The 14,359-nt window shown below is 41.5% G+C and overlaps 1 protein-coding gene across 50 annotated transcripts in view; it reads right to left on the reverse strand.

The window, feature by feature from the left end:
* The window catches only part of Ttn (titin), a 282,873-nt gene that overhangs the window by 24,869 nt on the left and 243,645 nt on the right, over positions 1–14,359 (reverse strand). For all 50 annotated transcript variants that reach the window (XM_048808084.1, XM_048808057.1, XM_048808041.1 and 47 more), the window contains 21 exons: positions 13,965–14,252; positions 13,554–13,853; positions 13,024–13,326; positions 12,628–12,933; positions 10,747–12,513; positions 10,138–10,431; positions 9,206–9,493; positions 8,790–9,089; positions 6,627–8,693; positions 6,223–6,525; positions 5,816–6,121; positions 5,433–5,723; positions 5,042–5,338; positions 4,595–4,900; positions 3,395–3,700; positions 3,028–3,309; positions 2,261–2,854; positions 1,854–2,141; positions 1,453–1,752; positions 688–990; positions 100–402 (listed from right to left, as the gene is read on the reverse strand). In XM_048808084.1, the coding sequence (XP_048664041.1) occupies positions 100–402; positions 688–990; positions 1,453–1,752; positions 1,854–2,141; positions 2,261–2,854; positions 3,028–3,309; positions 3,395–3,700; positions 4,595–4,900; positions 5,042–5,338; positions 5,433–5,723; positions 5,816–6,121; positions 6,223–6,525; positions 6,627–8,693; positions 8,790–9,089; positions 9,206–9,493; positions 10,138–10,431; positions 10,747–12,513; positions 12,628–12,933; positions 13,024–13,326; positions 13,554–13,853; positions 13,965–14,252 (9,792 nt within the window). The remainder of the gene's footprint in view (positions 1–99; positions 403–687; positions 991–1,452; positions 1,753–1,853; positions 2,142–2,260; positions 2,855–3,027; positions 3,310–3,394; positions 3,701–4,594; positions 4,901–5,041; positions 5,339–5,432; positions 5,724–5,815; positions 6,122–6,222; positions 6,526–6,626; positions 8,694–8,789; positions 9,090–9,205; positions 9,494–10,137; positions 10,432–10,746; positions 12,514–12,627; positions 12,934–13,023; positions 13,327–13,553; positions 13,854–13,964; positions 14,253–14,359) is intronic.

Below are 14,359 nucleotides of genomic sequence, written 5' to 3' on the forward strand. Positions count from 1 at the left end.
AGGTAAGGTTATAATTTAGATTTTTTTTTTAAATGTGAGAGGTTTAGGCAATAAGTCTTAAGGTAGGTATAGCAGAAAGTAAATGATCACATGTCTTACCAAGCATCTCGGTAACTTTGACAGTTCCTGGTACCTCAGCAGGCTCCCCAGGTCCACCAGCATTACAAGCTAGGACACGGAATCTGTATTCAGCGCCCTGAGGTAGGTGTGTTAGAGTATACTCCCGAATCTTGGTTGGGGTGGTATTGCATTTGGTCCATTCATGTTGATCTACTTTTTGCATTTCAATCAAGTACCCTGTGACCTTAGATCCTCCTTCATCTTCTGGAACACTCCAGGCTAGGGAGACCGATGTCCTTGTTGTATCAGTTACTCTTGGATTTTGTGGCTTTCCTGGTGGAGCTGGGAAGAGGAATAAAACAAAAACATAACTTGTTAAAGTTGCTGCAAAACTGAAAGTTAACCATGCCATCTAACACATTCAGTTGAGTTGTTGATGGACTATTAGCATTAGACTATTTTTTGTTTTCTAAATCTTTGTATTCTATTTCCTGTAGTTTAATTACGGTGGTGATTCCAAAACAGCACATTTTTCAGAACTCATAGAACTACATGCTTCAGAAGGATGAATTTTACTACATATAAATTCTATCTCAATAAGCTTGACTTATACAAAATGTTATTTACCGATCGGATCCATGGCAACGATGGGTTTGGAAGGACGGCTTGGTTTTCCAGTCCCTCTTGCATTAATGGCGGTGACACGGTGTTCATATTCTAAGCCTTCAATAAGGCCAGTGGAGCGGTACCGTGTCATTGTCACTGGTACTTTATTTACACGGACCCACCGATCTGCTCTCACTTCTTTGCGTTCCACAATATATCCAGTCACTTGGGAGCCGCCATCATCTTCAGGTGGATACCAAGTAAGTGTCATGCCATCACGGGAGACATCAAATACCTGTAATGTTTCTGGTGGTCCAGGAATGCCTACAGAAAGACAGAGGTAAACACAACATGGCATTGAGAATAAATTAAAGACTCATTTTATTCATGTTTTGGCATTTTAAATGGTATATTAGAAACACTTGTGAATATTTTTCCCAATGCTTTCACTTTTGTACTTTTTTTCTGTTCCTCATTTTCTTCAATTTATAAACTTTATGCATGCACTCTATTTTTTCTTATAACAGCTTGATGGTTCCGTCTTACTTCTCTTCCTCCATTTCTTCCTTCTTTCCATGCTCCTTTTCTAATTCCCCTCTTCTCTTTTATAAGAATGAAGACATTTAAAAAAGAAATCATGTTAAAAGGAGGCTTAGAAACCTTAGATCCTGGAGTTAATTTTATGAGCCAGTTTTCATCTCATCAGGGCATACTGAAAACCAATTCTTGTTTGTTAACATTCATAATCAGAGGCAGGGAGAGTGGTAGAAGGCTGCGAGGACTTACTGATGCTGCTGCGGCACTCTATGACCTCAGACTGCAAGTAAGAGCCAATCCCGAAGCGGTTTGTTGCCGCCACCCGGAACACATACTCATTTCCTTCAGTGAGTCTGGTAAATTTAAATGTTGGTCTAGTCACTGATTCAGAAACTGGCAGCCATCCTGGACGGTGAGCATCACGTTGTTCCACTACGTAGCCGCTCAATGGAGCACCACCATCCAATTCAGGGGGTTCCCAGGAAATGGTAACTGATGTAGCATCAATTTCATCAATTTTGATGGGCCCAGTTGGTGGACCAGGCTTGTCTAAAAAGAAAAAGAAATCCAGGAAATTAATTTTTACTTCAAATTAAAATTGGGTGACCGAACATCAACAACTTTCTTGTATCTTTGTCACACATTCTTACCAAGAATGATAACTTTAATGGTCTCTGAAGTAGTTCCAGTAACATTCTTTAATTCAAGTGTATACTCTCCAGTATCTCTTATAGTGGTTTCACGGATGGTTAATTTAGTTACTTTAGTGTGCGTTTCAACTGTGACACGCTCTGATTCTCTCAGTTTAGAACCAGCAAAGAACCAGGAAGCAGTAGGAGGTGGACGTCCAGCAATAGGAATCACCAGCTCTATGGGTCTGCCAGCAGGGACATGGATAGTCTTTTGAGGCATTGTAGAAAGATCAATTGTTGGCAACACTATGAGAGAGAAATTAGGCATTTAGTTTTAGGCATTATTTCTAACAATAAAGTGTTATTAACTCTGAATGTTTTCATTTTATTTTACTATTGTTATTTTTTGGCTATTTAGTACATACCTCTGAGATCTTGTACAGTCACAGCTGTGACGATCTCTCTTGGTTCTGACACACCTTTCTCATTTTGTGCCCTCACTCTGAATAGATACTGTTCACCTTCATTTAAGGAAATAACAGTATGCTCTAGCACTGTGGGCTTTAGTGTGACGACCTTCATCCATCTCTCTGTGCCAGCTCTGCAGGCCTCAAGAACATATCCAGTGAGTCGGCTACCACCATCATAAAGTGGTTTTTCCCAGGCGAGAGTGACAGTGGATTTGGTGACATCAACCACCTCTAGCTTTGTAGGCACCAATGGCACTTCTGAGACTAGGACTGCATCAGATGTTTCGCAAGGTTCTCCAATACCATAAATGTTTTCTGGCAGGACTCTGAAATAGTACATGGTTCCTTCTACAAGTCCAGAAATGCGGTAAAGTGTCTTGCTACACTTGGTAGTGACTGTTTTGAATGCTCTCATGGCAGCTTCACGTTTCTCAATGATGTAGTTGTTGACCGGAGCACCACCATCAATTGTGGGAATTTCCCAAGTAATAGTCACAGAATCTCTTGAAACTTCCTTAACTTTCACTGATGGACAAGGACCAGGAGTATCTAAAAAATAGAATGAAAGATCCATATTTCCTCTTTGCCTGATTGGTTGATAAATTTGGGGTTGGGGAAAGGAAAATATAATCAACACAGGTCTTCTCTAAAGAAGTGATCATTCATAGTCAAAGAGCCATTTTAGAGAATCTACTCACAGTGTGCTCAATTTTAAGACTTACCGTATACTTTAACAAGGACTGTTGCCGATTTCTTGCCAGATTGATTTTCTGCTTCAATTGTATATTTTCCAGCATCATATCGATTAACTTTGTCCACAATAAGTAAAGAATAGCTCTCAGTGTTGTCAATAATTGCCCGGTTTGCAAGGTCAATCCCCTTTTTGCTCCATGTGATGACGGGAGGTGGTCTTCCAGATACAGACACCATTAGGCGCAACGTGGCCCCAGCTCTGAGGGTCACAGTCTTCTTTAGATCATCTGCAAGCTCAAGATCTGGTATTTCTAGAAAGTAAATACCAAAATTTAATTAATTCATGAACAGGTAGAATGAGAAATTAATTCATTTAAAAGCTTTCATTATAAATACCTAGTCTTTCCACCGGCTCAATTTCAGCAATTGTTTCGCTGTATTCACTCATACCCTTCACATTCACAGCTGCAACTCGGAAGGAATATTTCTGGCCCATTTTAAGGTCTGGCACGGTGAATTCAGTATTTCTTATCGTGGCATTGGTATGCACTCGGTACCACTGATCGGTGTCCTTCTCTTGCATTTCAAGAACATATCCAATGATGTCAGCACCACCGTCATACATGGGCTTGGTCCATGCCAAACTAATGCTGCGCTTGGTGGTATCCACAATTCTTGGAGCAGAAGGTGGTCCAGGGGTATCTGTGGAATTTAAAAAGTGGGATGTCGATATTATACAAACAAGGAAACTTTGAGAATTGTAATTTTGGTTTTCTAGATTCACAAAGGCATTATTGCTCTTTGTTCATATTCAGCGAGACCAGCTTTGTAACTGGGCTTTTCTGATATTACAGGACAGCTATATATGCCACATAATCACTAATATTATTTTAATAATCAGATTGCTTCAGGAAGTTAGATGTTTCTTCCCTACTACTTTGGCTAGCTGAATGTATTCTCTCTTAGGTTAAACAGTGGGCTTAGCTGTTTGTGGGGACTTTCTTTAGTTGCTCTCTTTCACTGGGTTTATATCATTTATCACCTCTGTGTTTCTATTGAACACAGGAATCTGTTTCCTCATCCCTCCATTCAGTACCAATGAATTATTCCTTTGAGCTCTTGAGCTCAACCTCTGTAAAAGGATTTGTCTCTTAGTTTTGAAGCTCTCATAACAATTATTTTATGAGTAACTTATTAAATATTAGAAATTTTATACTCCTCTTGGGCCTCTTTTCAAAAGGGACTTGACTTTTTTCTTTTCAGTAGTTTCCACTATAATGCACTCTTACGAAGATTTACGAAACATATTTTTCATATTGATAGCAGACTAATTTCTTTTTCACAAATTGGAAAAAATGCTGCGATAATTTATCGACACTGATAATTTAGCTAATAATTTATTAGCAACACTAATGCTAACTTACCAACAGAAGTACAGGGTTCTCTGTCTAGCCTGTATCTAAGATAGACTAACATACACTTTTCTAGGCATGCACATTTCATAAATTTTACAAGCTCTTTGGAATGGCATGTTGGACAATTATTTGTCAATGGTTTTGATGGGCATTAGGTTAACGTATGATTCTTAGAACTCACATGATGGTTCTTTGCATGTAATGAAGTTGGAAGCTTCGCTGGGTTCACTGTTCCCAGCAGCATTCACTGCCGTGACTCGGAACTGGTAGTCACAACCTTCCATCAGGCTGGTCACCTTCAGCCTGGTGTCATATACCACATAGTCCTTGTTGACACGTGTCCAGCGCAGGCTCTTCTTCTCACGTTTGTCTACTAGGTAGTTGCTGATATCGTTGCCACCATCAGATTCAGGTTTTGTCCACTGGATAATGATGTGCTCTTTTCCAGCCCCGACTTCTTCAGGGATGCCAGGTTGTGATGGAATAGCTGTTTGTATTGTATGGAAATAAGGATAATGATCAGAATTGAACACAATCACTATTATCATGAATGCCCTTTTCCCCTCTCCCCCCTTCCTGATCCCATTATGTTTTGGTCACCAAAGTGTTTAAAAGTGTTAATACTCACTGAATGAGTTTCTGGCTACAATTGGCTCTGATTCAGCAGGCACACCAGGGCCATATTTGTTTACTGCCCTCACTCGGAACGTGTACTCGTTGTTCTTGATGAGTCTGGTAACTACATAGGATAGAGTGGGGCATTCGCCTTCCACGATCACCCAGTTGAGCCTGCTAGTCTCACGGCGCTCTACAATGTAGTGAGTTATTTCTGCTCCTCCATCTTCCTGAGGAAGGCTCCAGGCTAAAGTGCATTTCTCCTCGGTTATTCTGCTGACAGTGAGGTTTCCACAGGGGCCAGGGGAATCTGAAACAGATGTGTGATAAGCCTTGATGAAGACCATTCTTTCCGCTCACCCGTGAAAATGCTGTAACAGTTCAAGAACTGGTACCATGCTTACCAAGTACTTTGACCATGACAGACACGGCCTTGGTCCCACTGGCATTCTTCACTGTTAAGGTATATTTTCCACTGTCACTCCTGTCACAGAACTTGATCACAGCAGTGGCTCGTTTGCCAGTGTACTGCATAGAGATTTTTTCACAGACATCTAATTCTTTATCTCCTTTGGTCCAGATAATTTTGGGTTCAGGTTTGCCACCAACTGCGGCATCAAGAACAAGATCTGAACCTGCTCTGATGGTAACCAGGTCACCCTGTAATCGGGCATCCAGTTCAGCTTTGGGTGGAGCTGTCAATATGCAAAAGAGATGTGAATGAATATCTGAGTTTACTCCCACATAAATTGTGATAATTTAAAGGAGAACGTTGACTATTTCTTACCATATTCATCTCGGCAAGTGATGGGGCCTGTGGATTCTGACCCTTTGCTAATTACACCTGCTGCATTCTTGGCCAACACACGGAATTCATAAGTGTCTCCTTCACTGAGAGCAGTCACGGTGAAGAAGTTGTCAGACACAATGGTATAGTTACACTTCAGCCAGCGGCCATCTCCAACCTCGCTGACTGGCTTACGCTCTATGATGTAGCCCACGACTTTGCTGCCTCCATCGTACACTGGGGCAGACCAAATCAGTGATACTGTGGATCGTGTGACATCTGTCACTTCTGGTCTGCCTGGTGCATCTAGAAGAGATGAAAAACAAGGTTAAAATTATAACCGAGTTCTCTGAGTTTACCAATAATAGCAAAAGACAAATGCAAACCCCTGATTTTTATCTACATACCGACTGGGTTTTGAGCCATGATAGGTCTCGAAGCTTCACTGGCCTTGCTAACACCAGCAGCATTGAGTGCGTAGGTTCTGAACTGGTATTCCAGCCCTTCGACTAAACCAGTCACTTTATAGTTGCACTCCAAACACGGCACTTTGTTTTCCTTCACCCAAAGGATGGTGTTACGTTCTTTCTTTTCAACCCAGTAGCCAATGATTTTACTGCCACCGTCATGGTAGGGTTCTTCCCAGCGAATTGACATGGCATTGGCAGACACATAGTACACTTCAGGTCTGGTAGGAGCACTTGGTGGGACTGAATATAAACAAAGGCATCAAATGTGAATATGGTTTTACAAAATTCAGTGGAAATATTTAATAAATGAGACTTTGAAATATGATTTTAATTTTTCTTACCGAATGGATGCTCAGCAACTATTGGTGCTGATTCTAGAGGTTTGCTGACACCAAATCTGTTCTCTGAACTGACACGGAAGGAATATTCCATGTATTTTGTGAGATGAGTGACTTTAATCTGAGTGCGCTTGACACTGGAATTGATGAGCTGCCAAGCTGTTGTACCTGACTCACGCTTTTCAACTATGTAATTAGTAATTTCAGTGCCTCCATCATCTTTAGGTTCAGCCCATGATAGGACACATGATTCAGCCGACACAGATGAGACTTTGATGGGGCCAGTCACTGGACCTGGTCTTCCAATGACCACAACTGTGACAGTAAATGTTTTAACACCAGCCGTATTTTCCAGGGTCAAGAAGTATCTGCCAGAGTCACCTCTCATGCTGTCCTTTACAGACAGGGTGGTCCTGTCTTTTGTTGTTGTGATACTCATTCGATCAGTCTCCTTAAGTCTCATTTCTTCCAGTTTCCATGTTACTTTGGGTGCAGGACGACCACTGATTGGCACATCGATGGTAAATGTGCTTCCTGCTTTGCAAGTTATGAGCTGATTGGTAATTCCAGTGAGATCTGCAGTAGGCTCAATTTGAGGCTCCTTGATGATGACAGATGAGAAGGCTTCCCTGGGTTCACTATAGCCAGCATCATTCTTGGCCTTCACCCGGAATTCATATTCAGTGTTCTCCAACAGGTGCTCAACTGTGAAAGTCAGCTGTTTGGTGTGACCAGCTGCAACCCAGAAGTCAGAACCTTTTTGTCTCATTTCAAGAAGGTAGCCAGTGATCCGACTGCCTCCATCATGATCAGGTTTAAGCCAAGCTAAGACTGCAGAGGATTTGCTGGTGTCGACAACATCAAGTCTCCTAGGTGGAGCAGGCTGTTCTGTGGCCACAATGGGTTCTGGCATTTCATAGGGTTCACCAATACCATACTCATTTTCTGCAGAAACACGGAAATAGTATGGAACGCCTTCTGCCAGGTCACTGACCTTGAGGATCTGGCGAGTACATTTTTCACTGATAACCTGCCAGCTGCGGCGACTTGCTTCTCGTTTCTCTACCACGTAGTGATGGATTCGGGCACCGCCGTCAAGGAGAGGAGCATCCCACATGAGTGTGACAGATCCCCGGGTCACGTCCTTGAAGGTAATTGGACCAGGTGGTCCTGGAGAGTCTAGCACCTTGACAGTGAATGTGATGGACTTACTACCACTGTTGTTTTCCACAGTAAGGGTGTATTTCCCTGCATCATTTCTGTTGCAATTTTCTATAGTGAGGGTGCTGAAGGAGTCTGTCGTGTGGATATCAGCCCGAATGCTAAGGTTAGAGTCCGGCTTGCTCCACACAGCTGTAGGAGTAGGTCTACCCTGGAAGGCAATGAAGAGGCGAATACTGGCCCCAGCTCTAACAATGTGAGTCTGCTTGAAGTTTGCATCAATGTCTAACTCCGGAGCTGTTAATCGGTCAACGGCTTTAATTGTGCCAGTCACTTCACAGCTGTCTCCTTTTCCAGCACCATTGATAGCACTAACCCGGAACTTGTATTCTTCACCTGCTTGTAGATCAGTGACTGTGTATCTTGTTTTCACACAGGCCTCGGTGTTCACCTTGTGCCAGTCTCCTAAGTCAGCTTTGCACATTTCTATGATGTACCCAATTATTTCCAGGCCACCATCGAAGACTGGTCTGGACCATTCTAAGCTCACAGTTGTCTTTGATGTGTCTGTCACTTTGACCACGGTGGGAGCACTTGGTGGGCTCACAGGCTCTCTACATTTAATGAGTCTTGAGATACCACTTGCAGGTCCTATTCCTGCAGCATTTTCAGCCATGACATGGAATTCGTATTCGTTGCCTTCTGTCAGACCAGTGACTTTGTGTCTCGTCTCGGAGATGGGTCGTTTGCTGATCACTTTCACCCATCTTGTGCTTTTCTTTTCTCTCCTTTCAAGGATGTAGTGTTGAATCTCATTGCCACCATCTGATTCTGGTCTTGCCCATGTCAATGTAATGCTGTTGCCTGTTACGTTGCTAGGTTCTGGAGTGCCGGGGGCATCGGGAACAGCTGCAAAAGGAGGGGGAAAACTCAAGATAGTTAGACACATTTGCTTGGGAAGTTGGTATTATGACAGAGTACCATTTAGTAAAACTGGAAACTTACTGTATTGTATTTGAGCAACCACCGGGTCAGAGTCAAGTGGCCTGCCAACACCAAACTTGTTAACTGCAGAAACACGGAATTGGTATTCGTTGCCATTTATTAATTTAATGGCAGTGTAACTGTGGGCTTCACATTTATCTTCAATCAATGCCCAAGCAAGTCTGCTTGTTTCCCTTTTTTCAATGATGTAGTGGGTGACAGGAGCACAGCCGTCATTGAGTGGTGCGTCCCACCACAGGGTCATCTTCTCACCAGTAATATTGGTGAATCTTATGGGCCCAACTACTTTTCCTGGTGTATCTGTAAGAAAAAGTGTTAAGAGTTAGTTTCTTTTTCCTCTTCATTAAAATACAATTAGGTATGTCCTTAATCTTAGTCCCATAAATTGTAACATTAATAAATTATTTTAAAACTACCTTGCACTTTCACTGTAATTTCTGCTTTTGTGGAGCCAGATACATTTTTGGCTTCCACTGTATATACACCACGATGGTCCCGATTAGCGTCTCTAACAAAGAGGCTGGTGGATCCAAGGACGTCAGTTATTTCCATATTCATCCTCTTTTCTATTTCGACTCCATCTTTGAACCAAGTTACTCGAGGTACTGGTCGTCCTTGAACCAAAGCTTTAATTCTAAGGCTCTCTCCAGACTTAATAATGAGACCATCGAAGTACTCAGGGCCAAACTCTACTGTTGGTGGAACTATAAAAGAAATAGAGATACTGCATGTTAGTGTTGCTTTATAAAGACATACATCAACATATTTTTCATCAACATATTTTTCATCATAAAGTCTGGCAAGGCAATGAATTCTGTGCTACCAGACTGTTTTGAAAGTAGGACTGATAATGGCATTTAGATTATGGGGTCAAATATCTTCCCATCATTATAAATGAAACCTTTACAGGTCATTTACTTCCAGATAGGGCTGCATGTTCAAACAGGTTTATGCAAGAGGCCTTTAGCTGTACCTAAAGCAAGGTGATGACTGTGTGGTTGGTTATATGTTGTATTTTAGTAACTCCAATACAGATGGACACCTCTTCTTGGGGCTCTTTTTCAATTATTATAAGTGGCTAAAATTACAAAGCTAGATCACTTGCATGATCTTTATATGGGAATGGAATGAAATAATAGACATTGTAAAAAGCACTGATTTCAGTTATGGTTTTTCTTCTCCTCATTTAAAAGGGAGGAAAGATCTAATTCATCTATATAACATTCTTGGGTAATCTGTATGAAATGATGTTTCTGTTCTCCTTTTATAGACCAGTGGCCAAAACTATTTTTTTTTTTTGAAAGTGTAAAACGCTCTTAGTGACACTAAAAGTGTTGTAAATGCTTACCATTTTCATCTCTTGTCATAATAATGCCAGAAGACTGTGAGGGTGGGCTAATGGTTCCAACAGCATTTCTTGCAATTATTCTGAACTCGTACCGATCTCCAGGACTAAGCCCTGTAACTGTGTACTGACATTCACTGACATCGGTGAAGTTGCATCTAACCCAGCGATCTTCCCCTTGCCGTTTCTCAATGCTGTAGGCCACAATCTTACTGCCTCCGTCACGCAGTGGTGGGTTCCATTTAAGAGTGATGGTTTCCCTGGTGACATCAATGTAGTCAGGAGTGCCAGGTGGGTCTGAAAAATCATAAGGAAGTTAAGTGCCTCATTATATCTGTAACCAGTTCTTACTCAAGAGAAGAAAAATTACATGAATAATTTCCCCAACACATTTTATTCATTAATTTTAACTTTCTGCTTCTTAGTCTAAAAAGAACTTTAAATTACTTTATTAGACTGACTTAAGATTATTCCTCTTGCTTTACCTCACCAGTTGTCCAGTCACAAGAAGATAGGAAGAAGGTGACACATGGAAGGAAAGCAGTGTTTGATTTTACTTGTATTAATACATTTGATTGCTTAATTAAATATATTTGAATAATAGTTACTTACCCACTGGGGAAACAGCTAAGGTAAATTTGCTTGGGTCACTTGGTGAGCTTAGGCCAGCAGAATTTTCAGCGTACACACGGAATTGGTAATCCAGGCCTTCCATTAGTCCAGTAGCTCTGTATTCTCTTCCAGATATTGGTGATGTGTTCACTCTTTGCCAGAGGATGCTATTTCTTTCTTTCTTTTCCACATGGAATCCAGTAACTTCGGAACCGCCATCATAAACTGGTGCATCCCAAGTTAGTGACATGCCATCAGAAGTCACATTGTATATAACTGGCTTTCCTGGGGGTCCAGGAATCCTGAACTGGTGTTTTGCCACAATAATGTTTGAGACAAGTGGTTCGCTGACTCCGTATCTGTTTTCTGCCCTAACTCTAAACTGGTATTCAGCATCTTTGACCAGATTAGGAACTTTGAAAGTGGTCCTGGCAACACTTGAACATACCATCTTCCAGTTAGTTTGTGAGGCTTCCCGCTTCTCGATGCTGTAACAAGTGATTTCTCCTCCTCCATCATCGTCAGGTACATCCCATGACATGATGGCACTGTCAGCTTTAATTTCATCAAATCGAATGGGTCCTTTGGGCTTGGATGGTGGGCCGAGGGTGATGACTGTAATGGGGAAAGAATTTCTACACACTGCATTATCAAGAATAACAGTGTATTTTCCTCCATGTTCCTTCTTGACATTCTTAATATTCAAGGTTATTTTGTTTTCAGTTTTACTGAAGCGAACATATTCACTTTCTTTCAGTGGCAAACCATCTTTTAGCCAACTGATAGATGGTTTGGGTTTTCCTTTATAAGGTAGTTCAAGGTGTACATTATGCCCAATTCTCACTGAGATTTGTGCCCCAGGGATTTCTGACAGGTCGACCTCAGGTGTGATTACAAGTTCTTTCACTGTAATTGGCCCAATAGTGACGGCATCACTCAGCCCTTTCTCATTTTTAGCAAACACCCTGAATTCCAGGACTGACTGTTCTCTAAGTTGGCCTATCTCGATTTCGCATGTCTTGCTTATGCCGGCGTGGGACCATGCCTGTTCGCCTTTCCCTTTCCTTTCCACAACATAGTCTGTGATGACACTCCCACCATCAAAGTCAGGTTTGGTCCAGTTCAGGATAACAGATGTCTTTGTTGAGTCTTTCATTGAGAGATCGCGAATAGGTGCGGGTACTTCAGCAGCCTTCACTGGCTCTGTGGTTTCACAGGGTTCCCCGATTCCAATTTCATTTTCTGCAAGAACTCTGAAGAAGAATGGCGTTTTCTCTGACAAATCTGTTACCTTAAAGGTTGTACTGGAACATTTGTGTGACACAACAGACCATGTTCTCTTGGTGGCGTCTCTCTTTTCAATAACGTAATTAATTATGGGAGATCCTCCATCAATGAGCGGAGGATCCCAGAGCAAAGTGACTGTGCCTAGAGAAACATGTTTAACCTGTAGTTTCTGGCAGGCGGCTGGTGTATCGAGCACTTTAACACTCACAGTTGAAGACTTAGGTTGACCCACCCCATTTTCTATTGTCAGAACATATTTTCCTGTATCATTGCGAGTAACTTGAGGAATAGTGAGCAAAGAAGACGAATCAGTATTTTGAATGTTGTATCTGGCATCACTGCTAAGATTCTTCTCATCTTTTCTCCAGGTGACAGTAGGTGGAGGTCTGCCTTTAAAGGGAATCAACACTTGGACATCCTCACCAGCTTTAGCTATAACAGAGGTTCTGAGAGCCACATCTAGGTCGATCTCTGGTTCCTCTGTAGACACAAAATGGACAGGAACAGTGAATTTTAAAAGCAAGAAAGTGAGTCTTTTCCTGGAAATACTCTAATAAAACGATAAAAACACAATCACACCAGTTGTGTACATACCAAGTATATCTTTAGCTTGTACAGGCTCGGTCATTTGTATAGGTTCTCCTTGTCCAGCGCAGTTTACTGCAGATACCTGGAAATAGTAATTGACTCCAGGTTGCAGGTTAGACACTACGTATTCTGTGGTTCTGACCTCTCCTCTGGTAGAAACAATGGTCCATTCCTCTTCTTCTCCTTGTCTCATCTCTACAACATATCCAGTAATAGCACTGCCCCCATCATAGACAGGTTTACTCCAGCCAAGAGTGATGGATGACTTTGTTGAATCTGCGATTCTTATCTTGGCAGGTGGGCCTGGAGGATCTGGAATGACCATTCATAAAATGGTAATTACAGAATCATATACAATTTATTCACACAAAAGATGCTACTGCTGCATGTAAGAACACTTACCAATAGGATCAGCAGCTTTGTAGAAGTCAGATGGTTCAGAAAATGGACCCAGTCCAGCAGCATTTACAGCACAAACTCGGTATTGATAGTCATTGTTTTCTGTGAGTCCTGTCACTTTCTGTCTGGTGTCACGGATCGTCTCCTTTTGCACTTTAAACCAAGCTAGACTCTTCTTGTCTCGTTTTTCAAGGAAGTAGCCACTTATTTCACTACCACCATCTACAATTGGCCTGTTCCAGACAACAGTCATTGAATTCTTGGTAGTCTTTGTCACCTCTGGTATGCTTGGTGGCCCAGGTGTAACTATTTAGAAAGAAAAAGGCAAATGAGTTTGCAAATTCTATCTTCTGATCTTTGAATCCTATCTAAGAATATTAGTTTATTATATTTTCTACCATGTGAAAAGGATGACATTAAGATATGACGTGATACAAAAGGAAATAATTTTAAGAAAGCATTCATAGTCTAGCAGAATAGTTTATCTTAAAACTTCTCATGATTTTTAGTTTTCTAATAAAATCCCATCTTACCAAATGCATTCTTGGCTACCACCGGATCAGATTCCAGTGGCTCGCCAATTCCATATTTGTTTACAGCTCGAACCCGGAAGATGTATTCATTTCCTTTGATAATTTTGGTGGTTGTGATGATGCACTCTTCCAAATTTTCAGCCACCATAGACCACACGACACGGCTTGTCTCACGCTTTTCTACAATGTAGTGAGTGATTTTTGCACCACCATCGTCAGTTGGGGGCTGCCAGAGAAGTGTTATCTTTTCAGCAGTGACAGTTTTAAATTCAATTGGTCCACCTGGAGGTCCTGGTTTGTCTGCCAATGAAAGAATAAGATGATATGTTAGTGCTTCTAAAAGTCTACTAATTTTAAATTACTACATTTTAGGCAAACAAAATATGACATTGGCCTGTATTGAGTACCTACCAAGGATCTGTACTCTGATAGTGGCCGAGGCTGAGCCCATAGCATTCCTTAGTTTTAATTCGTAGCTTCCACTATTAAGGCGGTTGGCATCTTTGATGAGTATAGATGCGAGGTCAGTGGTATTTTCAACACACACCAGTGCATTGGTTTGCAATTCTTTGTCATCTTTATACCACTCAATTGTAGGCTCAGGTTTGCCAGAAATGCCTGCTCTGAGCTTCACAGATGTACCTGCTCTGTATTTGACAACTTCTGTATATTCTAAAGGTAGGTCAATTACAGGTCCACCTGTAAGAATGACAAATAAGAAATATTTAATATATCCTCAGGATGAAAGAAATAGCCATAACAACCTCAAAATAGGGTAACTGGCCCTTACTAAACTAATATATATA

Source organism: Marmota marmota, unplaced genomic scaffold (assembly GCF_001458135.2).
Source record: "Marmota marmota marmota unplaced genomic scaffold, marMar, whole genome shotgun sequence".
NCBI lineage: Eukaryota > Metazoa > Chordata > Mammalia > Rodentia > Sciuridae > Marmota > Marmota marmota.